Here is a 26,171-nt window from a genome sequence, read left to right on the forward strand (position 1 = left end):
CTTTTTTTTTTTTTTTTTTTTTAAAGAGAGAGAGAGAGGAGAGAGAGAGAATTTTAATATTTATTTTTTAGTTATCGGCGGATACAACATCTTTGTTTTGTATGTGGTGCTGAGGATCGAACCCGGGCCGCACGCATGCCAGGCGAGCGCGCTACCGCTTGAGCCACATCCCCAGCCCCATACTTTTTTTTTTCATAACAAGATGCATTGATCCTTGTTACAAGGAAAGATTCTCTATTCTAGAAAAATGAGACAAAAAGTTTCAACAGATATTTTACCCTCCCCTAGATGATATTAACTACTTCTAAAATTTAGTCATGGTCTTACTATTTAGGTAACAGAACTGAGTTACTTAAAGATTAAATTAACAACACAAAAAAATCATATATATAACACTGTTATGTTTTTATGTGTGTAGTATTGTCATTCCTGAACAATCTGAATCTTCAGTGTTGCTGTGTTTTTTAGGTTGTTGTAATTTTTCATAAACTTTTACCATTGAACACAGAAGTACTCTGAGGCATCCTAGAAAATCTCTTGGGTTTTATCTAAGTTCTCTTTGCCTTTTAGTCAGAATCAACCCAATATCCCCTTGTTTGTGTTTCAGTCAAACAAGGTATGACCATGTGAACTTTCTTTCACCATGATAAACCAGGCTAGGGGTATGTCTTAGGGGGAATAGCCAGCTTTTATTTGACCAATAGAATAAATGCTTCTTTGCTTTTCATAGCAGTTTCAACACCTAGTTCAATGGAATCATTGTTGTAACCCTGGTAAAATATTCCTCCTTTAGGAAGTAAGACCTATAGAACTTAAGAAAGAAAGAAAGGGGTAAGGGTTGTGGCTCAGTGGTGAGGCACTGGATTCAATTCTTAGCACCGCATCTAATTAAAAAATAAAGGTCCATTGAAAACTAAAAAAATATTAGGAAGAAAGAAAGAAAATCTGAATGGCTTTTATTAGGTATAATAGGGATCATGCTGGGAGAAACGATATTATGATTTTTTTTTTGTTGATTTGAAGCGTGTACTTCATCTAGTGATGTGGAACTCCAAACTTCTGGTGTCTCTCCCAGTTAGTGTTGAAAATGAGTTGTTAGTAGGCTGTGTACATATATTGCACTTTTCTGTCAGGCCAACTCCTTCTGTATGTGATAAGATCAGTAAGTTTTATGGGCAATAGTCCATTATTGCAATTTTGTTTTCTTTGAAATGCTTTCCTTGGTCAGAAGGAAAGTTGTCTGGAATACCATTATGGTGCATAAGACATTCTGTTAGTCATTCCACTTGCAATGATATAATGGCAGAAGTGTTGTGGGCAGAACAGGTGAATGCACTATCAACAATGCACATCTGTTACAATGAAGAGAAATTGCTGCCTAATATATGACTGAAGGATTCCTGTATAGGTGCCCCGCTATCAGATAGCTGGCTGTTCCCCCTAAGTCATACCGCTCTCTTGGTTTGTGTTGGTGAAAGGAAGTTCATGTTGTCATACCTGGCCTTCATCTTTTGCCATGGCCTTTTGTGTACAGGACCATTGAATAGTACTGGCTGTGGAGAAGGCTGACTGATGTGTAGATTATACACACACACACACACATATACATATAATCATTTCCTCTTACATTGGTGTCTTTTGCAGAGCATTCATATTTCACAAATATTTTCATACTGTTTATTGTTGAAATTTGTCTGTAGACTTTTACCCTTGGCGTCCTTGTTAACAGTCTTCTATTTCTGATATTTCCAAGTGCCTTACCATCGAGCCAACACATAAGCTGTTAGTCATTGAGGATCTTCACTTCTGGCCAACTTTTAACAAATGGGTTGAAGTAGCATCCAGTGAGATTTACTTTTTTCCTTCTGATTGGTGCAATAATTCTGTAGTCATCACACGTGGATGATACCAGCATCTTGTGCAAAACCATCTGTGAATCAGGGCCAAGGTTGTTTCCCCCTCAGATTATCTCATCATAAGGAGTTCCCTATGAAGCTATCAATGTGGAACAAGGGGGAAACATGCAGTAGTAGTAGTTATTCTAGAAGTCTGAGCCACTTGCTTTTATTCAACTTGTGCCTTTTTAAGACTTTCTCAAGACTGATCTCTTTAAGACAACATATGAAAGAACTTGTTGCTCATGCCCCAAATTATGGTTTGGTATATCAGATAACACCTAGTTCATGATGGGATTAATGTATATCTGGGAAGAAGCCAGGGACTTTCTCAATATAGTTATTTCCATGAGTGGGCACAGTTTTGCTTTAAGACTCTAGCATTCAGTTTTGGAATTGTCCCAGTTCAGGTTGCCAGAGGCTCTTTACAGCAACAGAATTTGCCACAGAAACTTTTTTTTTTAATTATTTTTTTTTAGTTGTAGATGTACACAATATCTTTATTTTTTATTTATTCATTTTTATGTGATGTTGAGGATTGAACCCAGTGCCTCACAAGCGGTAGGAAGTGTTCTACCACTGAGCCACAACCCCAGCCCGCCACAGAGGCTTTTAGTGTCATTGTCATTTAATTTGCTCTTAAAGTAAAAATGTTAGAGCATCTTGAACTATGAAGTAGACTTGTTGCAGAACTTCTCGACTGTGCCCCACTTAAAATTAGCAACCTTATGTACTGCTTGATGTGTAAGGTCAGTGTAGCAAGTTTTGATAGGCTAAATATTGGCTCCAAGATTGACTTAAACCTACTAAGCATCCTGTGTTTTATTATCTGAGTGGTTTTATAAGCTGTAGCAAGTTGTCTTTCACCTTGGAGAGAATATACTGAAATGTTTAGTCTACTTAATCTCTGTAAACTTGACCACAGTTGCAGGACTGTGAGTTTTTTTCTGGAAACTATTGATCTTCTCTGCAAGTATCTTACTAAAGCATAAATTTCTAGTTAACTTTCTCCTTATCACCACCAGAGCAAGTGATCTACAAGATGTTAGGATGATTAGAATTTCTGCAGATTACATTATGGGTATGGTAAAGAATATGAGATAGAGTCCTGGGGTTAAGATTATGAAGATCTATTGTTGTTCCTGCCAGGTAAAAGCAGACTTTTTGGGTAAGTCCTTAATATCAGTATATAACTGCCTACCAGAATCTAGGAAATTTGTTGATTTGCTTCAATAAAAATGCCTCATCTGGGACAGCACCTGCATTTGACTTTGCCACCTGATAGTTTACAATCCAGGGTCATTCTTTAAACTCTATTTACATTCTGCATAGGCAAAACAGGCTAGTTAGATGGAGATGAGACTGGGTGATCACCATCATTATCTTTCAAGTCTCTTATAGACACATTAATCTCAGAAATTTTCATAGGAATATGGTAATGCTGTGGCATATCCTAGTGGAGAAGGATAATTCTAGTGATGGCTTCTTGACCTTTCCTACTTTAATGGTCCTCAGAGTGGAGCAAAGAGCTAATGTGCAGATTTTTCCAGTTGCTTTTTCTCTAGATCTTCTAATTAAGCATTCAGGAACTATAGAACTAACTACAGTGTGGTTTTGTAGACTTATAGTTCTCTGAGACAGCTTTGTGCCTAACTGTTAATCATACAATTGTTGTAAGTCTTTAGTTTGATGACCACATCATGTTTTAGGTCAGTTCAGAGCCACTTTTTTGTAATGCCTGAAAGACTAGTACAGTCACTTGTGGTGAATGCCCACAAGTCTCTTTGGCAAAAACTCAGAGTATGATTTATATTATATAGTTGGGGTATTATCATAGTACCCCTTTTCAAGGGAAGGCAGCCTACCTTTCGATGAAGAGGCTTTGTATCTATGAACAGGCTAGATATAGAAATCTGGTGAAATGTTCTTATTTTTTTATTATTTTGTGGCAGTTCAAGTCATATTTTTGGTCATAAGTTTTTCCAGTTACAAAGGTGTAAATAATAATTTGCTAGACTGCCTAGAGTATACTACACAGATTGGAAACCATTCCAACTTATCTAAGCACAAGATGTAAAGATGAAATTACTTTATAGACTTATTTCTTTGGGAGAGAAATATTTAGCTTTAAAAAAATAATAAAAAAAATAAATCTAACTATTTATTGTAGTGCTGGGGATTGAATCCATGGCCTTGTGCATACAAGGCCAGTGTTCTACCAACTGAGCTATATTCCTAGTCTCATATTTAGCTTTTTTTAGTCCAGTTTTTTTCTTTTACTTTTTTTTTTCTAGCTGTGTGACTTCTTTAGTTATTAGAATATTAAATAATTGGGGGCTGAGGTTGTGGCTCAGTGGGAGAGTGCTTGCCTAGCATGTGTGAGTCACTGGGTTTGATTCTCAGAACCGCATACAAATAAATGAATACAGGTCCATCAACAACAACAACAAAACAATATTAAATAATTGGGGGGCTGGGGTGATGGCCCAGCGGTAGAGCTCTGGTCTAGCACATGTGAGGCCCTGTGTTCTATCCTCAGCACCACATAAAAATAAATAAATAAAATAAAGGTATTGTTTCCAACTACTTCCAAAAAATAAAAAAAATGTTTAAAAAAATAAATAAATAATTGGGATAGACATTTATTGTATATTGTTTTTAGTGAATTTGGGCTGAAAATTCAAGTCTGTGTGACTTCAAAGCCTATGCCTTTAGCTACTCACTGGATTATGATGATGACAGCAACAAAAACATATGCATGGGCTAGGGATATAGCTCAGTTGGTAGAGTGCTTGCCTTGCATGCACAAAGCTCTGGGTTCAATCCCCAGTACCACCACAAAAAAAAGAAAAAAGAGAAAAAAAACAAACAAACCCAAAAGCATTTGCTAAGCTGGGCTGAATACTCATGTACACCAGTAATAGTAATTGTTCAAAAATATTCTTATGAATGGATATATCTGTGTACTTTGTTCTTTAATGTTATGTTTATACAAGGTGAATATGGAAAATGACAGATGCTTTTAGTATCATTTAATTGTGGTAGGATATAAAAGAAAATTGCTACCATTCAGTTTTAAACCATCTTTTTCAGGGTAATTAGTTGAGGTTTTATTAAAATTTTTAAAAAATTAAAAATAATTTAAATTGATAAATAATTGTATATATTTATGGGATATGGTATGATATTTTGATATATGAATACATTGTGAAAAGATTAAATGGAACTAATTGACATTATCTTACCATTTATCATTCCTTTATGGTGAGAATGTTCAAAATCTGCTCTTCTAGCAGTTTTTGAAATATACATTATTATTTGAGCTCATCATGTTCTAATGTCACCGAAATTTATTCTTTGACACTTTGTACCCTTTGACTAACATCTCCATACACCCACCTCAGCTTCTGGTAACTACCCATCTACTCTCTGCTTCTAGGAGTTAAACTGTTTTGGGTTCTGCATTTGAGATCATGCAGTATTTATGTTTCTGTGCCTGGCTTATTGCACTTAGCATAATGTCCTCTTGGTTTCTCCATGTTGTCACCAATGGCAGAACTTCCTTCTTAACTGCTGTATTCTGGAGTACTACATTTTTTTAATTGTTCATCTATTGTGGACAGTTTGCTTTCATGTTTGACTTGTTTCAATAAGAGGTTTTTTTTTTTTTTTTTTTAAACATAACAGTAAACTCCTTCTGTCAATAATAAACTAATGCAGTAAACCTATTTGAGGGTGATAATCTTATCAAATAAAGAATTAGGTTAAGTCGTGATTTTTGGTTAAATTGTTGAGTATGTTTCCTTTGCTTATTTTCTTTCAGTGGGCCACAGTTACATTTCATCTTCCTCATCATGTGTTGAAGTCCATTGCCAGTGCCATTGTAAATGAACTCAAGAAAATAAATCAAAATGTTGCTGCCTTACCTGTGGCGTCCTCGGTGATGGACAGATTGTCTTACCTCTTACCTAGTGCACGTCCAGAACTTGGAGTGGGGCCAGGCCGTTCTGTAGACAGGTATGAGTTTTGCTTACAAAGAGAGGTGATAGATTGAATTTTTAGTTTTTGGATTAACTAAAAATTACTATCAAATATGATTATGATAAAAAACTTAAAAATATTTTGAAAACTTGATTCATATAAACAAAGTCATCGTAACTATTCAAAATGTAAGAATTACTTTGCTATTGATAAAATATTGTGCCCTTTGAGATAATTTTTAAATTCTAACAAATTTAAAAAATGATTAAAAACAAAATGTTGTTAGCTATTATTTTCTAAAGAAAAACAATGAAGAATTAATATCTGTCCTTTCCTGGATTCAAACAGTATTGTAAAAATCATAGCTCAGTGATCATTTTCTTCAGGAGATTTATTGAGGCTCTGTTTTGTGTAAAATGAAAGAAAGAGCATTTCTTTAACAACTTAAATGATGTGCTATTTGAATTGAATCTGTCAGATTCTGTTAAAAGTACTAAAGTTTTAGCTGAGCAGAGTAGCAGTGAGATGTAATCCCAGCTTCTTGGGAGGCTTAGGGAATAGTAGCACATATTTGAGGCTCGCCTTACCACCTTAGCAAGACCCTGTCTCAAACAAAAAGAAAGGGAGGAAAAAAAAGAAAATAAAAGGGAGAAATAAAAGAAAAAAAAACGGAGGTGTGGGGGACAAGTGATAGATATATACCCTAAAGTGGTAAAGTGCCCTGGATTCAATCCCTAGTAGGTACTAAAGTTAGGTATGCTTTACTGTAGTATAAAATGTAACAGGTTTTTTTTTTTTTTTTTTTTTTGTACCAGGAATTGAACTCGGGGGCACTCAACCACTAAGCCACATCCCTAGTCCCCTTTTTTTGTATTTTGGAGACAGAGTCTCACTGAGTTGCTTACTGCCTTGCCTTGCTGAGGCTGGCTTTGAACTTGCCTTCCTACTGTCTCAGCCTCCTGACTGCTGGGATTACAGGTGTCTGCCACCATGCCTGGCTAAAATGTAACGATTTTCATTAGATAGATGTTCACATCTGCTTTTTCATGTAGCATTTTACATGTGCACATTTCCATTGAATGGGATTTGAAACTGTCTAGGCATTTAAAAATATTATTTTTGTAGTTGTAGATGGATAACACCTTAATTTTGTTTTTTTTCATGCAGTGCTAAGGATTGAACCCAGAGCCTCAGACATGCTAGGCAAGCTCTTTGCCACTGAGCCACAACTCCAGTCCTATATACATTTTTGTGAAGTAATTCATGCTGATGTTACCAAAGGCACTATAAAATGAATTCACTTTAAAAAATTGAAAAATAATTTTTTTTTTAGTTGTAGATGGACACAATACCTTTATTTAAAGTGTGGCAACATTTAATAGTTTATCTTTTGGCAAACTGTTACTTTGCTTAGTTTTCCTATTTGTGTTTGTTAAGTGGTTTTATTACATAAATGACTCAATAATTACATTAACTATCGAGAAGAATATTATATTCTAGAGCAATATTGCTGTCTCTATCTTTTTGGACAAAATATAGAGATTGTTGCTTTTAAATTGAGTTTCAGGTGATAATTGATATAACTGTCCATGAAATATGCTTTAGAATATGTTTGGAAATGGGAGAAAGAAAAAATACATAATTTGAACAAGCTTTTCTTATCTAAGAGCAATGCCTATAGTGATATCATAAAACATGCATCCCTGCAGAACTATTTTCTTTGCAAATAGTTGCAGGGTTTCTTTTTAAAGAAATCAGTTGAAGCTGTGATAAATGTCATATTTTGGGAAATGCATTCATCAGATAGGATTTTCATTGTTTTTGGGAATGTTAAAATGTCCCGAGTACTAATTTTTTTTGGGGGGGGTACCGGGGATTGAATTTAGGGGCATTCAACCACTGAGCCATATTCCTAGACTTTTTTTTTGTTTGTGTTTTATTTATAGATAGGGTCTCACTGAGTTGCTTAGCGCCTCGCTTTTTGCTGAGGCTGGCTATGAACTCATGATCCCCCTGCCTCAGCCTCCCAAACCACTGGGATTATAGGCATGCGCCACAGTGTCCAGCTCCGAATACTAATTTAATGTAGTGTTTGTTTCATTAAAAATGAATTGCAGGGGGCTGGGGCTTGCCTTGCACACGTGAGGCACTGAGTTCAATCCTCAGCACCACATAAATATAAATATAGTATGTCCAAAAAAACCCAAAAGAGTTAAAAAAATGCAGAATCTTATGAGGACTTATTTTTTTTTGCTACCGAGGATTGAATCCAGTGGCACTTAACTACTGAGCCACATCCCTAACCCTTCCTATTTTTATTTTGAGCAGCATCTCACTTATTTGCTTAGGGCCACAGTAAATTGCTGAGGCTGGCTATGAACTTGTGATCCTCCTGCTTATCTTCCTGAGTCTCTGGAATTATAGGCATGCACCATTATGAGGACTTTGGTGAACTTGGGTCTGTTGAAGGTTGAGTGGTCTAGTGGTAGTATAAGTAAATGAGACTGGTTTTGTGTTCTAGGAGCAATTCTGAAGATTTATTTATTTATTTATTTATTTATTTATTTATTTATTTATTTTGAGAGAGAGAGAGAGAGAGAGAGAGAGAATTTTTAATATTTATTTTTTAGTTCTCGGCGGACACAACATCTTTGTTTGTATGTGGTGCTGAGGATCGAACCCGGGCCGCACGCATGCCAGGCGAGCGTGCTACCGCTTGAGCCACATCCCCAGCCCCATTTCTGAAGATTTATAACCTGTGAATGAAAATGGTTTTCTAACCCATAAGATTTTTTTTTTTTTTTAAATAATGGATTGAACCCAGGGCCTTGTGCATGTTTGACAAATCCTGAACCATTAAGACCTCCTCCTACCTTTTTTAAACAAAATTTTTAAGTTGTTGATGGACCTTTATTTTATTTTTTTATACGTGGTACTGAGAATTGAACTCAGGGCCTCACACATGCTAGGCAAGTAAGGTGCCCCAGCCCCAGCCCATCCTTCTACCCTTTTTAAATCCAGAATACAATTATGTGTAAATATAAGCTCGCTAGTAAATATTATAGAAAATTGTGTACTAATTAATTTGAGGGAAGAATTTAAGAGAACTATGTATCTTTGATGACTTTTACCTCTTTGTCCTTTTTTCCCCCTTGCTGTTATCAGTTACAAGTTTGTGTTAGGAAGAGTAACTTGTTCTTATCAGTAATTTCTTACTTGAATCCCTTTGGACTTGACTTTAAAAAGTCAAACTATTAAAAAATACTCTTGTGCTTTTAAGTTACAGTTTAGTTCCAAGTAAGCTAGTATATTTTAATATGAAAACCTGTGAGGATTTAATTTTTTGATAAATCCCTGGAGAGTACTGTTTTTCCTGGGAAAGGATTTCTATGGTCAAAGAACAGAAAATTGCTTTCTGCTTAAAAAAACAAAGGGGCTAGGGTTGTGGCTAGGGCTAGCATGTGTGAGGCATTGGGTTTTATCCTTAGCACCACATAAACATAAATGAATAAAAATAAAGGTATTGGCTAGACTTAGTGCTGCATGCCTATAATCCTAGCGGCTTGGGAGGCTGAGGCAGGAGGATCATGAGTTCAAACCCAGCCTCAGCAAAAGCAAGGTGCTAAGCAACTCAGTGAGACCCTGTCTCTAAATAAAATACAAAACAGGGCTATGGATGTGCTTCAGTGGTTGAGTGCACCTGAGTTCAATCCCTGGTACCCCCCCAACCCCAAAATAAGTGAAGGTATTGTGTCCATCTAAAATTAAAACAACAACAACAACGAACAAATGAAAAGCAAATCAAAATAAAATAACACTTCCTCAGTATATTTGAGGAAAAAAACTCACTATTACTTTGGTTGCAGTTTTATTCAATTATGCAAAATTTGGCATGTGTTGAAAGCATGGGGCTTTCTGCCTTTTCATTTTCACATTTTCTGTTTTCTGCTTGCTAATTGCTCAAAATTGGCTAATTTAGTCTACCTGTGGAATCATTTAACAGCAATACCCACTGATCAGATTTTTTTTTCCCTACTCTGTTTAAGAGAAAGTCCTAAAGTGATCATTTTTAGTTTAAAATTTAAATTTATTCAGTAGACCATTTCCAGTTTTTGTTGAACTCTGAAAAACGTTTCTGCATGTTAAATAGGAGTTTCTCTATATTTTGATGCCTAAGTTCAATTATATGATATATGTTTACTTTTAGATCATTGATGTATAGTGAAGCTAATAGACGGGAGACATTTACCTCATGGCCTCATGTAGGCTATAGGTGGGCACAACCAGATCCCATGGCTCAAGCTGGATTTTATCATCAGGTAAGAAACACTATCAAAAATATTTTTTTCCATATGCCATTGTTATCTTCAGTAAAATAATCAACATTTTAGTAATTTTTTCAAAAACTTATTTTGTGTATTCTAGATATGTGCCTGTTTGTATACATATACATATATGTGAGTTTTGATTATGATGTATAACCTTTGTATGATGTTGACTGGCAATAATATTTCCTGTGTTCTGTATTGCTTATGAAAAGGAAAAATCTATTGTTAAAAGTAACTAAGAATTTAATTACTTCATATTTAAGTATTTTCTTTTAAATTTGATATAAAATTTAAGCACCAAATTGGCAGTATTTTCTGGCTTGCTTTTTGGAAAATATTCTCTTTGGATAAGTATTTTATTTTTAGATTTTGACTTTCATTCATAACAGTAGTAGAAGCTTAGGGTAATCACAGTTGCTCTTGGAATTTAAATTTTGAGATAAAAATTATTCATATACCAGATAATTATAGAGGCAGCATTGCTGATAGTACAGTACAACAGTTATTGAACAGTTGATTAAGGAGTTATGTAGGCATTTATTCCAGTGTTGTAATGGTGTATATGCAGTTTTTTTTGTGTGTGTGTTGATAGAGGAACAATTTAGTCAAGAAAAAAACAGTTAGTTGTATTCAGGAAAAGAGAGGGGTGTACAGTGTAATGATTAGCATGATAGAAAGATATGAGGATGGGGCATTATAGAAATCTTCACTGAACTGAAGTAGAGGGAAGGCAAGAAAAATTATTTTAGCTTCTTTCAAGTAATAGTGTATTTCAGCTGAGTAGTATAGAATGTCTTACCATTGATTTACTAAGAAATGTCAATTTGTGCAAAACATGCTTATTCAACTGTAGAATTCAGGAAATATTTGTTATAGCTATTTCACAGAGATTTGGAAAGATGATTATTCTTTTTATTCTAATATTCAAGTGTTTTGAATACCTTAATGGAAACCCCCCAAACCAAGTATTGCAAGTTTTCTTCAAAATTGGTCAAATTTCTAGTAAAAATAAGTTTGGAGCTGGGTGTCATGGCAAATACTTGTAATCCTAGGGGCTCAGGAGGCTGAGGTAGGAGGATCACGAGTTCAAAACAGCTTTAGCAAAAGCGGGGTGCTAAGTGACTCAGTAAGATCCCGTCTTTAAATAAAATACAAAATACGGCTGGGGATGTGGCTCAGTGGTCAAGTGCCCCTGATTTCAATACCTGGAAACCCCCCCCCCCAAAAAAAAAATAATATTGGAGACTGGTGAGTTAGAATCTCTGTAATTATTTCCCTATAATAAGTATTGAATGTGCACATTTTTTTCTAACAGCTTACCTTCTTCTAATTTGGTGTTATTTTCGAAGTCTCTATTGGGCTGGGGATGTAACTCAGTAATAGACTGTGTCCTTTGTGTGCACAAAGCCCTGGGTCAGTCCCCAGTACCACGGTCCATGTCATCCCCCCTCCTCCCTCAAGATAAAAAGGATCTCTCTTAAGGGCTGCCCTGTTATTTTTTTCTTTTGAGTTATTGTTGTTCATTACAATTCATCTCAGAAAAGAGATCAGATCAAAATTTTCCTATAATCTCCTGCCTGTGTTAGGGACTGATTATTCTTAGTCTCTTAAAATGTGTAATAAATTCTACTGATTATTCTTAGTCTCTTAAAATGTGTAATAAATTCTATCTTTAAAGTAAGTGCTCAAATATGTATATATTTATTTATGATCCTGGAGATTGAACCCAGGTGTACCTAACCAACTAGTCACATCCCCAACCCCCTTTCTTAAATTTTTTTTTTAGTTGTAGTTGGACACAATACCTTTATTTTATTTATTTATTTTTATATGGTGCTGAGGATTCAAACCAGGGCCTCGCATATGCTATTCAAGTGCTCTACCACTGAGCCACAACCCCAGGTCCCCCAACCCTTTTTAAAATATTTTATTTAGAGACAGCGTCTTGCTAAGTTGCTTAGTGCCTTGCTAAGTTGCAGGGGCTGGCTCTGAACTTTCTATCCTCCTGTCTGAACCTCCTGACCTGCTGGAATTGCAGATGTGTACCACTGCATCCAGCTCAAATATATTAATATTGGTTTTCAGTTATAATTGAAATCATGTTTTGTCATCAGAATTTTATATATTTGAGTACTGACTGTATAGAAGCAAAATTTTTAAACATACATAGATATATATTTATTTTAATTATTAAATTATAATTTATATGGTAGTTTTTATCATTAATAGAAATACTTATTGAAATAAATATAAAATACTTAATTTTTTGATATGTATATATCAAAATCTGACTGAAATATATAGCATTTTGTTCCATATATCTTAAAGAATATTGGATGAATTAGGTCAACTAGCTTCCTTTGTTCTTACATATTTGTTTCAAAATCGGTTTTTATAAATAAATTGTACTAGTTCTTTTCATACACAGCACTGTAATTCAAATACTTCAGTAGTACAAATATAGGGTAGTAGGTCAGGAATTGAGTATGTGTGTGTTTTCATGTTTGATTTTGTGATTATTTTCTGATGAAACACTGCTTTTCATATAAAATGTCTAATTCTTAAACTTTTGGAGTTTCAGTGAGTTGTTGGGACCTGATAGTATAGGCTAACTCAGTATAGAGTTTTACTTAAAATTAAGTAACTCTTAAAAAAGAGTTTGTATTAAAAATCTATTTAAATAATGATTATTAATCTTTTCTGTGTGGGTGTCTGTCTGTGTTTGTCTGCCTCTCTCTTTCTCCCTTTCTTTCTCTCAATAATTTTGCAGCCTGCCTCATCTGGAGATGATAGAGCCATGTGTTTTACTTGTAGTGTGTGTCTCGTTTGTTGGGAACCAACTGATGAACCTTGGTGAGTCTAATTTTTCTAAGCCTATAATTACAGGCTGTTAGTTGTATAAATGTACTTATTAATTTTAGTTTTCTGGGTTGATATAAAATAATCTTGAAATTTTACTGCATTTCATTTTTGCCATTGTTCTAAGAGAATGAGGTGGCCCTGTCTATATTCTATCACATCATTTGGCATACAGTGTCTCTGAGGCCTATTCTTTTTTTTTTTTTTTTTAATGACTACATGACAATTTTTTTTTTTTAAAGAGAGAGTGAGAGAGAGAGAGAGAGTGAATTTTTTAATATTTATTTTTTTAGTTTTGGCGGACACAATATCTTTTGTTTTTTTGTATGTGGTGCTGAGGATCGAACCCGGGCCGCACGCATGACAGGCAAGCGCTCTACCGCTTGAGCCAATTCCCAGCCCCATGAGGCCTATTCTTTCCAAAATCTCTACGTGGGAGAAATGCCAAATAGAACTAGGCTGTGGCCAAAAACTAGGTAAAATGAACTCTAGAGTGATTAACTTGAGCAGTTTAATCTCTAATCTGTTGAGGGAATCTGTCAGTAGGGAATCCCATTGAGGAGGACCTTATAGTATGTGTGTCTAATTTTGATGTAATTTTAGGGAGTATCTGATGTCTTCAAATTCTGATGCATGCAATTTTAGAACCTGGATAATTAGAAGTTATATTTTGGAACCTCATTTTCACTATTCTGAGGCTTTATTAATAGAAATAATAATAATAATACTAGCAAATATTAACACGTGTGTGTGTGTGTGTGTGTGTGTGTTTGATACTGGGGATTTAACCCAGGAGCACATTATCACTGAGCTTCATTCCCCAGCCCTTTTTATTTTTTATAAATTTTGAGACAGGGTCTCACTAAGTTGTTCAGGGCTTTGCTGAGTTGTTGAGGCTGGCCTTGAACTTGTGAGCCTCCTCTCTCAGCCTCCTGAGTCACTGGGATTACAGGAGTGCACTGCCATGCCCGACCAACTTTGTATATTTTTAATTCATTTAATTTTCTCATTGATCTTTCTAGTAGGTATTGTTATCATCTCCATTTTATGTGAGAGATCTGAGAATATTCCCTAATTATAGTCACTCTGTTAGATAGGAATTACCATTTTAAATTGAAGAAAATATCATTTTCTCAAGGACAAATGAGTAGTAAGTGATTGAACCATTTTTTTGTTTTAAGATGTCATTTTGTACTAAAATTAGTAGTCTCTGAATGTTCATCAGCTTGTGTGAATGAATTGAAACTGGTAAAGCCTATACATTTGGATCAGTCTGAACTGGAAAATACTATATGAGAAATTCATGTTGCATTATTTACAGACTTAGTTGACCAATTTCAGATTTAAGTTTTTGTTTGGGACTCATTTCTTTCTATAGAAGCAAGCAGGCTTTTTGCCTGTCTCACATGCTCCATTTAAATATATATACATATGTGTTTGTGTTCATGTATATATGTGTGTGTGTGAGTGTGTGTATGTATATATAATTTCTAAAGACAGTCATCAAAAAGTTACTTAACCTTTACTTGAAAAATTATACCATGATTTTATAGAATATAATCTTGTAAATTTTTCTGTGGGAAAGTGGATTTAAATTTTCTACTTGGGCTGGTCAGAATCCTTTTTTAGCAGCAGGGTCGGGGGTATTATCAGGGGTTGATTGCCTTGATGATTCCCCCTCTTCTTTGGTCTAAATTTGGGGATTCCTCAAACCCAAGAAGTTTGTGGGGTCTCTGAATGCCTGGAGTCATGCTCTAAATGGATGGAAGGGGATTGGCAGAGGCTGTGTAGCTGAGCTGGGGTACTTTTTGAATTTATAAGGGAGAGAAGGGACAGTCTGAAAGGGGTAATGCCACTCTCCTATTTTGATGATAGGATTAATAGAGTTAGTTTGGAAGGAGATTGAATTCTTAAAAAGAAAAAAAGAATTACCTAGTAATTCTGCTCCTACTTATCTGCCCTAGGGAATTAATTGCCTTAATATGCATGGAGGCATAAAATAGATGGCTATTGTAGCAAAAAACTGGAAGCATCTTTTTTTTTTTTTAATTGATTTTATTTTTTAAATACATGACAGTGAAATGCATTCTTAAATGCCTGTCAGGAGTGGAATAGCCAAATAAAATACAATATGTTCATGTGATAGACATGATCCAACAATTAAAAGGAATGAACACTGTGATATTTGTTATAATCACTAGTAACTTTCCAATATATTATTTAAAAAATAGTTTTTTAGCTGTTGATGGATCTTTATTTATTCATTTATTATATGTGGTACTGAGAATTGAACCCAGTATTTCACACATGCAAGGCGAGTGCTTTACCACTGAGCCACAATCATAGCCCTCTAATACATTCTTGTATCAAGGAAATGATTATAGAATGATTTGTTTAATGACATTGATTTATATAAAGTAATCAAAAACCCTTTGTGTACATATATATGTAGACTTATAAAATATATATATATATATATATTAATATTTATTTTTTAGATGTAGATGGACACAACACAATGCCTTTATTTTTATTTGGTGCTGAGGATCAAACCCAGGTCCCACCCGTGCAAGGTGAGCGCTCTACTGCTGAGCCACAATTCCAGCCTGTATAAAAATATTTTAAAGGGGCTGGGGTTGTGGCTCAGTGGTAGGGCATTTACCACGTGTGAGGCACTGGGTTTGATCCTCAGCACCAAATTAAAAAATAAATAGATAAAGCAAAGTTTAAAAAAATATTTTAGAAATATATAAGTTGGTTGGTCCTGGTGGCTCATGTCTGTAAACCCAGCTACTTGGGAGTCTGAGGCAGGAGGGTTACAAGTTTGAGCCCAGCCTGAGCAATTTAGCAAGACCTTGTCTCAAAATAAACTAAACTAAAATAAAAATGGACTGGGAATGTAGCTCAGTGGTAGATTACCTACAGGTTCAATCCCTATTTCATAAACAATAGCAATAAAAAAATGTCAGTTGAATTCATAATAATGGTTACCTGGACTTGGGATAGGGGATGACTAGGATAAGATAACTGAAGTTCCGGACTGGGTTGTAGCTCAGTGATAGAGTGCTTGCCTCCCATGTGGAAGGCACTCGGTTCAATCCCCAGCACCACATGAAAATAAAATAAAAGTATTATTTTCATCTGCAACTAAAAAAATATTAAAAAAGAAATAACTGAAGTTCATTTGGCTTTATTTTATATAGTCATGTGTAACTTGTATAAGTAACATTTTAATAAAGAAGTTAAACCTCAGGGAAGATGAAAGGGTGAAAAAATACATTGGAATTTAGCTTGGAGGGAATTTGGTCCAAATATGTGCTTGGCAGTGAAATGTGAAAGGATTTATGGAAGACATCTGAATTTCAGATTACCCTGGATTTGTATATAGATACAGGTTAAGTTGTAGTTGCCATATAAAAAGAAATATGTATACCCTAAGTAATAAGTAATACCATGTTTTATGAGGGGGATTTTCTTTTCTCTCCCTTTCTTTGCTATGGAAATATACAAGTGGGTAAGGGAAAAGGTTCTTTTTTTTTTTTTGAAAGTAATAGGATCCTGACATTTCAAATACCTTATAATTAAAACTAATCAAAGTAAAAAAGTGGGCAGGGAAGCATGCAAGAAAAAAACGAAAACTAGAAAGAAATAATAAAGAAGTCACAAAGTTGGACAGATAATTTTTTTTTTTCTGGGGATTGAACTCAGAGGCTCTGTCCTCTGAGCCACATCCCCAGCCCTATTTTGTATTTTATTTAGGGTCTCACTGAGTTGCTTAGCGCCTCGTTAAGTTGTAGGGGTTGCCTTTGAACTTGCCATCCTCCTGCTTCAGGGGAGCCACTGGGATTATAGGCCTGTGCCACTGCTCCAGGCTTTGAACAGATAATTTTTGAGTGTTAAAAGTTGATTCTGTTTTGAGTATTTGAAAAAATTCTTAAAGTCATTATACCAGGTCTTGTTTTGCATTCCTAACCTTTTTTAAAATTCTTAAATGTTATGTTTCTTTATGGTTTTCTAGTAAACTAATTTAACATTTTAGTTTTGTGCAATAAGCAGTTACTTGAAAGAAGTACAGTTGTATCTCTCTATTTGTGAGGATTGGTTCTGGGACCCTCTGTGAATACCAAAATCTAAGGCTGCTCAAGTCCCTTTTTATTCACATATAACCTATTTACATTCTTACATGTAATTTTAAATTATTTTCAGATTACTTATAATATTTATATAATGTTATTGATATGTAAATAGTTGTCAATCTGTGCCTTTTAGGGCTTAATCACAAGAAAAAAGTCTGTGTATATTCAGTACTAATGCAGTTTTTTCCCCAAATGTTTTCTATCCACTGATGATTAAATCCATAGAAGCAGATCCCATGGATATGGAAGTGAGCCTGTAGTGTATACTTTCTGAACATCAGAAATTTATAACATCTGAACCTCTTTTAGGTTTTTTGAAAAGGAATTTTATTTATGAGTTACTTGCCTGATTGTGTCTTACAGTGAATATGAAAGGTATATTTTTGTGTTTTAATATGTAATTTTATCCATATACTTGTTTTTAAATATTTTTTATCTGTATTCTTAAGAGATCTCTGTTTTCAGAGCATTAGTAAAAACTTTTTGACAGTAATTCCATTTATTGAGTTTTGTTTACTAGAAACTTTGTGATATAAGTTGCATTTATTGATATCCTACTATATGTGATTTATAGTTGTGGTAGAGAATTGTAGGAAACCATTTTGAAGTAATATCAGGAGTTTAGACTGTTTTATCAATATGCTAATATAGCATGAATTATAGTACTGGTTTCTCAGTTTCCTTTGAGACTGACTTTTTGTGACTTGAGTTTTTTACAAAAAAGGAGCTGATCCTGAAGTTCTGTTTTTTTCCTAATAAGTCTTTATTTACTCTTTTGAGTTACACATGACAGTAGAATATATTTTGACATTTATGTGGAGTTCTGTTTTAATGTACTAGTTTAACTGCTTTGGTTTTCAGTAATCTTTTTATTTCTTAATCTGTGTACAGGTCGGAACATGAGAGACATTCTCCAAACTGCCCGTTTGTTAAAGGTGAGCACACACAGAATGTGCCATTGTCAGTCACACTTGCAACAAGTCCTGCACAGTTTCCTTGTACGGATGGAACAGACAGAATATCTTGCTTTGGGTCTGGGAGTTGCCCCCATTTTCTAGCAGCTGCAACAAAACGAGGAAAGATCTGCATATGGGATGTTTCCAAACTCATGAAGGTATGCTTTATTTTTGAAGTAACAGATTCATAATTGAAAAAAAAATCAATTGTAAACTTAGGATTTTCATTTGTTTAGGTGCACTTAAAGTTTGAAATTAATGCCTATGATCCAGCAATTGTACAACAGCTTATTCTATCAGGAGAACCTAGCTCAGGAGTTGATTCAAGGAGACCAACTTTGGCATGGCTGGAGGATTCCTCTAGTTGCTCAGATATACCAAAATTGGAAGGAGATAGGTATGTGAATTTTTTTTTAGTAGTATTTATAAATGTTATAAGTTTTCTTTTAAAAATTTTTATGTTCTCATTTTTCTACCTAAAGGGGCATAGAAATTTATCAAGATTATAAAATTTTTCAGAATCAGAAAATAAATGTCAGAATTTATCAAAATTAGAAAATAAATGTCTGGGGGCTGGGGCTGTAGCTCAGTGGTAGAGCGCCTGCCTTGCACGTGTGAGGTACTGGGTTCAATCATCAGTACCACATAAAAACAAATGAAATAGGGGTATTGTGTCCAACTACAACTAAAAAAATAAATAAGTATTATTAAAAAAAAATGTCTGGTCAGAAATCTGAAACCTGTGATTCTCAAAGAGAAATTTTCATTCAGAAATACTGTGGCCTGTAACCTGTAACTTTTTTTTCCTTTCTTATTTTCTGTCAGTTGGCAATAATTGCCATAAGAAAAATAAAGTTGATTGATGGTGGGTGTCGTTCAGTGGTAAAAGCGTATGCTATGCAGGTACAATGGCCAGGGTTTAACCCCCATACCAAAAGTGCGGTGGGGGTGGGAAAAAAAGCATAAAAAAATTAAATCCTTGGATTAGATTTGTGATTCACTTTTTAAAAATTAAATCTTCTCATAGAGCAGTTGAAACAAATGATTTGTTTCCCATTTTTCATTAGCACCTCAAAAATGGAAGTGAGGTTGTGTGTGGTGGTGCGCACCTGTAATCCCAGTGTCTTGGGAGTCTGAGGCAGCAGGGTGGCGAGTTCAAAGCCAGCCTCAGCAACTTAGCAAGGCCCTGTTCAACACAGTGAGATCCTGTCTCTAAATAAAATACAAAAGGGAAAAAAAAGGAAATAGGGCTGGGGTTGTGGCTCAGCGGTAGAGCACTTGCCTAGCACATGCGGGGCCCTGGGTTCAATCCTCAGCACCATGTAACAATAAATAAATAAAATAAAGGTATTGTGTTCAACTACAACTAAAAAATATTTTTAAAAAAAGGAAATAAAATTTTACTAATGAAAGTGAAATGACGTTAGATAAAGCAAGAGGACCTAATTATTTAAAACAATATACCATTAGTGAACAGGGAGTTGAGGCACCATAATCATTGATATAGAAACATTAAAATTGCTCTTCTAGATTCTCCTCTCAACTTCTCTGACAGGTAGCTGATTTTTGTGACTTCACTGATTTGTGTGGGGCAGGAGAGTCAAATTAAAATCCCAGTTCACCCACTTGTTTTCTATGAACTTCTGCAGTTATGACTGTGTACTGGGCCTGGATCACACAACAATGTTTGTGTGATTTCCCAAGGAGGCAGTAAGCCATTCAGTTGATGATATTGATGATAAGCAATACCTGCTATTACTGGTAAGAGGTTAGGTAGCAATGTGAAATGGAGGATGTTTAACTGTCATCAGATGTCTTTAGATACTGATGGTATCTACCAATTCATCTGCAGGGGCTTCTGATGTTACTGATTGGTGCTACATTTATTCAGCGATTTATTATTTTACTTCACAATCCCTTTTGGTGGCATGTACTTCATTACGAAGTATGTAAAATTTTATTAATGGGAATTATTTTATTATTGGGAAATTAATTTAGGAAGATTATCACTGTCTAGTTCCTCTTTGGTAATAGCTCGTGGAAATTATTGATAGTGGTGTGTGCTCGAGAACATACTGAATTAAAGCTTTGTGGTTGTTCTCAGTTACAAATTCATGTGAGAGTGATGGAAAAGCAGCTTGCTTTTGTTGTGTGAGGTTGGTTTTTTTTTTGGTATTGGGGATTGAACTCAGGGGCACCCGACTGCTGAGCCTCATCCCCAGCCCTATTTTGTAGTTTATTTAGAGACAGGGTCTCACTGAGTTGCTTACAGCCTTGCTTTTGCTGAGGCTGGCTTTGAACTTGCGATCCTCCTGCCTCAGCCTCCCCCGCCTAAATTATACTATTAAATTAGTTTATGAACAATGATTATCACTTAAAAAAACTAAAACAGAAACTTTGTTAAAATTATTTAGGTGAACCCTTCCCAAATTTCAAATGTTGCCTTGGTATGTAGTATCCCTAAGCGTTTTCAGTGGAGACCATAACTAGAAATCAAATAACATTATAAATGTCTCCGCATTTCAGATTGAAGTATATTATTTCAAAAGGGTAAAATTGCCTTTTCTTTCTGCAAAATGCATCTTTTTGTTTTCATAATGAGGTTATCAGAATTTTAGAAACCACTGTAAGATGTGCTGATTGAGAGAGTCCAGACAGAGCCCAATATTATGTTTGTTTGGTATGTAATGACCTGTTTTTTCTTGTTGGCTAACAGTGGAGAGAGAGAGGATAGAGGTCGATTCAAAGAGGGAGGCTGACAGTTTCATCGCCACTTGAGTGACGCTCAAAGGAGGGACTATTGTGTTAACCTCTAACTTCTGAGTGTAATAGTTTGTCAAGGAGTTATTAGCAGCCTTTACAAAACAGAAAAACCCCACAAAATAAAAATGAAATGCATGTTGGTGTGAGTATGTGTACTTACACATGTATTTGTACAATTTTATTAGGTTTTAAAGTAACTTTTCTAAATTCAATAATAGAATAGTCCTTAAAATTTTACTATTGCAAGCTTATGCTTAAATTTATTAACTGCTGCTCTGTACCCTTTTATTTGCCTAAATTATCGCCAGTCACATAGTAGATTTCAAATCCCTAAATGTTATATTGATTCCTGTAAGTTTCCACACCCTATTTCAGGTAGACATTTATTTAATGATTTGTGATGATTAAGACTTTATTATTTGTATCTCATTTCAGCTAGTTTTAATAGTTTTTTATGTTGTTTACATTTGAGATGTATAGCAGTGATTTTAACATTACACTTTTGTTTTGATTTCTCATATGATGAATGTTTCTTATCAAATTCAGATTGTTTTTCATTTTTACTTTTAATTTAAGTGATGATTTACTGGAGGATTCAGACAGTGAAGAGCATTCCAGATCAGATTCTGTGACAGGTATGTAAAAATTATTAGATTATCTTCTTTGTAAATCCTTCTATTATTCTAAGTAAAGCTACATACTGTTTAAGTCTGAATTTCTTAGTTAATGCAAACTCAAAATTTTCAGTAATTTGTGCAGAAAACCCAAATATTTCTGTATCAGAAATCTTCGGTGTCTCTTCTTTGCTCTCTTTTTTTTTTTTTTTCAGTTTTAGTAATCTTTTTTAAAATTTATTAATTAATTTTAATTAGGTATATAGGACAGCAGAATGCATTTTAATTCATTGTACACAATTGCAGCACACTTTTCATTTCTCTGATTGTACATGATGTAGTGTCACATCATATGTGCAGTCATACATGTACCCTAGGGTAATGATGTCCATTTCATTCCTGCCCTCATACCCCTCCCCTCCCCCACCCCCTTACCCCATTGAAGTTCCTCCATTACCCTCACCCTCTTATGGATCAGCATCCACTTAAAAGAGAACATTCAACTTTTGTTTTTTTGGGGGGGATTGGCTTCTTCGCTTAGCATGATATTCTCCAACTCCATCCATTTACCTGCAAATGCCATAAGTTTATTCTCTTTTAAATGCTGAGTAATATTCTGTTGTGTATGTATACCATAGTTTCTTTATCCATCCATCTACTGAAGGGCACCTAGGTTGCTTCCATAGTTTAGCTATTGTGAGTTGAGCTGCTATAAACATTGATGTGGTTGATTACTATAGTATGCTGATTTTAAGTCCTTTGGGTATAGACCAAGGAGTGGGGTAGCTGGGTGAAATGGTGGTTCCATTCCAAGTTTTCTAAGGAATCTCCATACTGCTTTCCAGATTGGTTGAGAAATCTTGAATTAATGGTAAGTACATAGTGTATAATGTATTCTCTTAAATAAATGTAACATTTAAATTAAAGCTCTTTATTCTTAAAAGTATATGGAAAATAAATTTGAAAGTATAAAATTATAGTCATGCTATCAAGTGTACTAAATTTAGTACCAAGCATATTAAATTTATCTATTTATTTATTTAGTACTGGTGATTTAACCCAGCGGTGCTCTACCACTGAGCTACATCCTTAGGTTATTTTTATTTTGAGACATGGAGTTGCTAAATTAATGAGGGCCTTGCTCAGTTGCTGAGGCTGGCCTTGAATGTGCATTTCTTCCTGCATCAGCCTGTCAGATTGCTGGGATTACAGGTGTGTACCACCACACCCAGGTTAATGTTATTTTATAGGAAAGAATAATAGTGATTCTCAAATTAGTTTTATTATGTCAGAATTTATACTCCAACTCTGTTACTTATAGTCCAGTTGCATTTCCTTATATGTAAAACAGTGATTGTTCATATTATTCATAGTTCTAGTCTTTAAATATATAGCTGTAAGACTTGGAACATAGTACCTGAAAAGTAGCTAGTGTTTTAAAGAAATGACTATAAATAAGTTGTGGCTATCATTTAATGCCAAATGTCATGAACTAAGGATATGTGTAACTAAATAAATCTCTTTAGAAGAGATATGGTTTTGTGTAGTACAGTAGTTAAAAATTATGGTTATTATAGAGTAATACATGTTCTCTAAATTCTAATTTATCATGAAATCTTTTTGAAAGTGATTAACAAAAGACTGGGCCACTTAAACTCTGTGGGTTTAAGATTTTCCTTTGTAACGTGAAGTGTTTGCATTAAATGTTCTTATTTTCTTTTTTTTCCCTTTAAATTTTGATTCTGATTGTAACCTTTACATGCTCTAGCTTTGTTCTTTTTTCTGGGTATAGTTCTTATAGATCTTAAAGATCTTACTGTGTATATTTGTAATTAATTATAGATGTATTTGGGCTGGGGATGTGGCTCAAGCGGTAGCTCGCTGGCCTGGCATGCGTGCGGCCCGGGTTCGATCCTCAGCACCACATACAAACAAAGATGTTGTGTCCGCCAAAAACTAACTAACTAACTAACTAACTAAATATTAAAATATAATAATAGATGTATTGTTTATTTTCTTATCCCTTTTCTAACTTTAGAATTTTTAAAATTATCTTTTGACTTCATTTGTCAGCACCTAGAAAAATTTTCACATTTCTGTTAACTGCATATGGCAACACATCTTTAAGGGTTGAGAATGTTGTCTGTGTGTAGAATTAAAAGGTAGCTTTCAAAATCGAAAAAAAACCCTTTCTGTTTAAAAATTGTAATTGCCTCAGTTGAGAATTTTTAAGTAGCTCATTTTTTCATTTTCTTCTAAACTAATTTAGTTATCTTAAAAGACTTGTTTGTAACTTTCTGGAGGCTTGTGGAGTAGCCATACGTGTGTCAGTTATTATGAAAGATGTGTTCCTTTTCCAAAATATCTAGAAAATTTATAAACTCTATGTACTAATTTCCGTTCAGTTGAATTCTGTTGTCTGAAGAATTGTTTAAAAAATGTGAGTGCAATCTAAGAGACTTCATAAGACATTTTTCAGTTGAAGATTAAGACTTTTAAAAGTAATTAAGCCAGTTGCTGTGGTGCACGTCTTTAATCCCAGTGGCTTGGGATGCTGAGGCAGGAGGATTGAGAGTTCAAAGCCAGCCTCAGCAACAGGCGAGGCGCTAAGCAACTCAGTGAGATCCTGTCTCTAAAATACAAAATAGGGATGGGGATGTGGCTCAGTGGTTAAGTGCCCCTGAGTTCAATCCCTGGTTACCCCCTCTCCCAGAAAAAAGGAGGTATCTAGATCATCTCAAAAAAATTTTGGTTTTGGAATACATACCAGCATTAAGAATACATGCCTTTTGACAAAGAGTGAGAATGTTTGACAGGAGGTCAAAGAAAAGTTTAAATTGAAGTTTGATTACTTTTGAAAGTTGCCTGCATAAGACTTTTGTATGGGGATTATTTGGAGTGGTAAGAAAGTTCAAAAAGGTATAATGTAGTGTAGTTGTACTCCCTTTAATTAATGAATTCATTTTTTAGTAATAAAGTTTAACCTTTATTTTTTATGTGATGCTGAGGATCATACCCAGTGCCTCACCCATGGTAGACACGTGCTCTACCACTGAGCTACAACCCCAGCTCTCCCTTTATTTTTATTGGTTCTTTTTAGTTATGTATGACAATGGAATTCATTTTGACATAAAGGCATGGAATTTTGTTCTATTTCAATCCCTAGTACTTCCCCTTTCCCTCCACCTGTTCCCTTCCCCCTTCTCTACTGATCTTTCTGCTATTTATGTATAGTATTTTTTTTTTTAAATTAATGTCTTGTGGATGTACATGATGACGAGATTCACTGTGGTATATTTATATACATATACAGGAAGTTAGGTAGATTCATTCCACCGTCTTTCCCTATCCATCCCTCCTTTATCCCTCCTTCCTTTTCCTTTATCTACTCTACTACTCTTTTTTCTCTTATTTATTTATTTTTTTTCCAAACTTCCCGCCTATGCTTTGGATTAGTTTCTGCATAATAGAGAAGACATTTGACCCTTGACTTTTTGGGACTGGCTTATTTCACTTAGCATGGTAGTATCTAGTTCCATCCCTTTACCAGCAAATGTCTTTTTTTTTTTTTAAAGAATTTTAATATTTATTTTTTGTTTTCGGCGGACACAACATCTTTGTATGTGGTGCTGAGGGATCGAACCCGGGCCGCACACATGCCAGGCGAGCGCGCTACCGCTTGAGCCACATCCCAGCCCCAGCAAATGTCTTAAAGGTTGTTCTTTATGGCCGAGCAATACTCCATGTGTGTGTGTCTGTAATATATATATATATATACATGTATATATCACACACACCATATTTTCTTTATCCATTTATCTATTGAAGGGCAGCTAGGCCTTTTTTGGTTATTGTGATTGAGCTTCCTTTAAATGAACTATAATTAGCAGATAGTACAGAAGATATGTGTGTTTCATTCATTCATATATATGTTGTAGTTGAACACAATACCTTTATTTGATTTATTATGTGGTGCTGAGGATTGAACTCGGTGCCTTGCACATGCTACAATCCCAGCCCTGTGTTTCACTTTAAAATGATAGATTTTGCAGAACTTTTTCTTTCTAGTTATTATTTGTTTCTAAGCTCAGATTAGAAGTAAATTTCACACAACTATAATCCACTGATAATCAGCATGGTAGGATAAGAAAGAAGAAATGGTGCTTTGATTCCTAAGAAATAAAGAAAATTTAATCAAGATTATAATAATTTTTCTTAGATATTTTTCAAAGTATGTAAATGAGAGATACATCAGTAGTATTGGATGTCTTTGGTTTAGAATTAAAGTACAGAGATCTTGTTTTAATATTCATTTAAAGTGATGAATAATTAATATACTCATTCTTTAGCTCTTTAATATCCTATTTTTTTAATATATATATTTTTTAGTTGTAGATAAATGCAGTACCTTTATTTACTTTGTGTGCTGCTGAGGATTGAACCCAGTGCCTCACACATGCGAGGCAAGCGCTCTATCACTGAGCCACAACCCTATCCCTAATTTTCTATTTTTTTTTTAAAGCTGGTTTTTAGAACCTCAGTAGAGTAAGTTCTGAAATTGAAAATAATTTTGAATACCTTTGTAATTTTCGGAATAGGTTCATCTCAGATTTGATTAAATGTCTTTTAAAATACTTAA

General features: G+C 34.6%; 1 protein-coding gene across 12 annotated transcripts in view; it reads left to right on the forward strand.

Annotated features, from left to right (window-relative positions):
• Positions 1 to 26,171, forward strand: part of Birc6 (baculoviral IAP repeat containing 6) — a 218,668-nt gene that overhangs the window by 26,160 nt on the left and 166,337 nt on the right. For all 12 annotated transcript variants that reach the window (XR_006851216.2, XM_046441601.2, XM_046441604.2 and 9 more), the window contains exons 4-9: positions 5,719 to 5,912; positions 10,084 to 10,195; positions 12,975 to 13,057; positions 18,091 to 18,313; positions 18,392 to 18,552; positions 21,495 to 21,553. Coding sequence is in view for 11 of the 12 variants with exons in the window: in XM_046441601.2 (XP_046297557.1) it covers positions 5,719 to 5,912; positions 10,084 to 10,195; positions 12,975 to 13,057; positions 18,091 to 18,313; positions 18,392 to 18,552; positions 21,495 to 21,553 (832 nt within the window). In the remaining variant the exon portion in view is untranslated. The remainder of the gene's footprint in view (positions 1 to 5,718; positions 5,913 to 10,083; positions 10,196 to 12,974; positions 13,058 to 18,090; positions 18,314 to 18,391; positions 18,553 to 21,494; positions 21,554 to 26,171) is intronic.

This window comes from Marmota monax, unplaced genomic scaffold, assembly GCF_021218885.2.
Source record: "Marmota monax isolate L192 unplaced genomic scaffold, Marmota_monax_Labrador192_F-V1.1 WCK01_AAM20220418_F8-fsc00010, whole genome shotgun sequence".
Lineage (NCBI taxonomy): Eukaryota > Metazoa > Chordata > Mammalia > Rodentia > Sciuridae > Marmota > Marmota monax.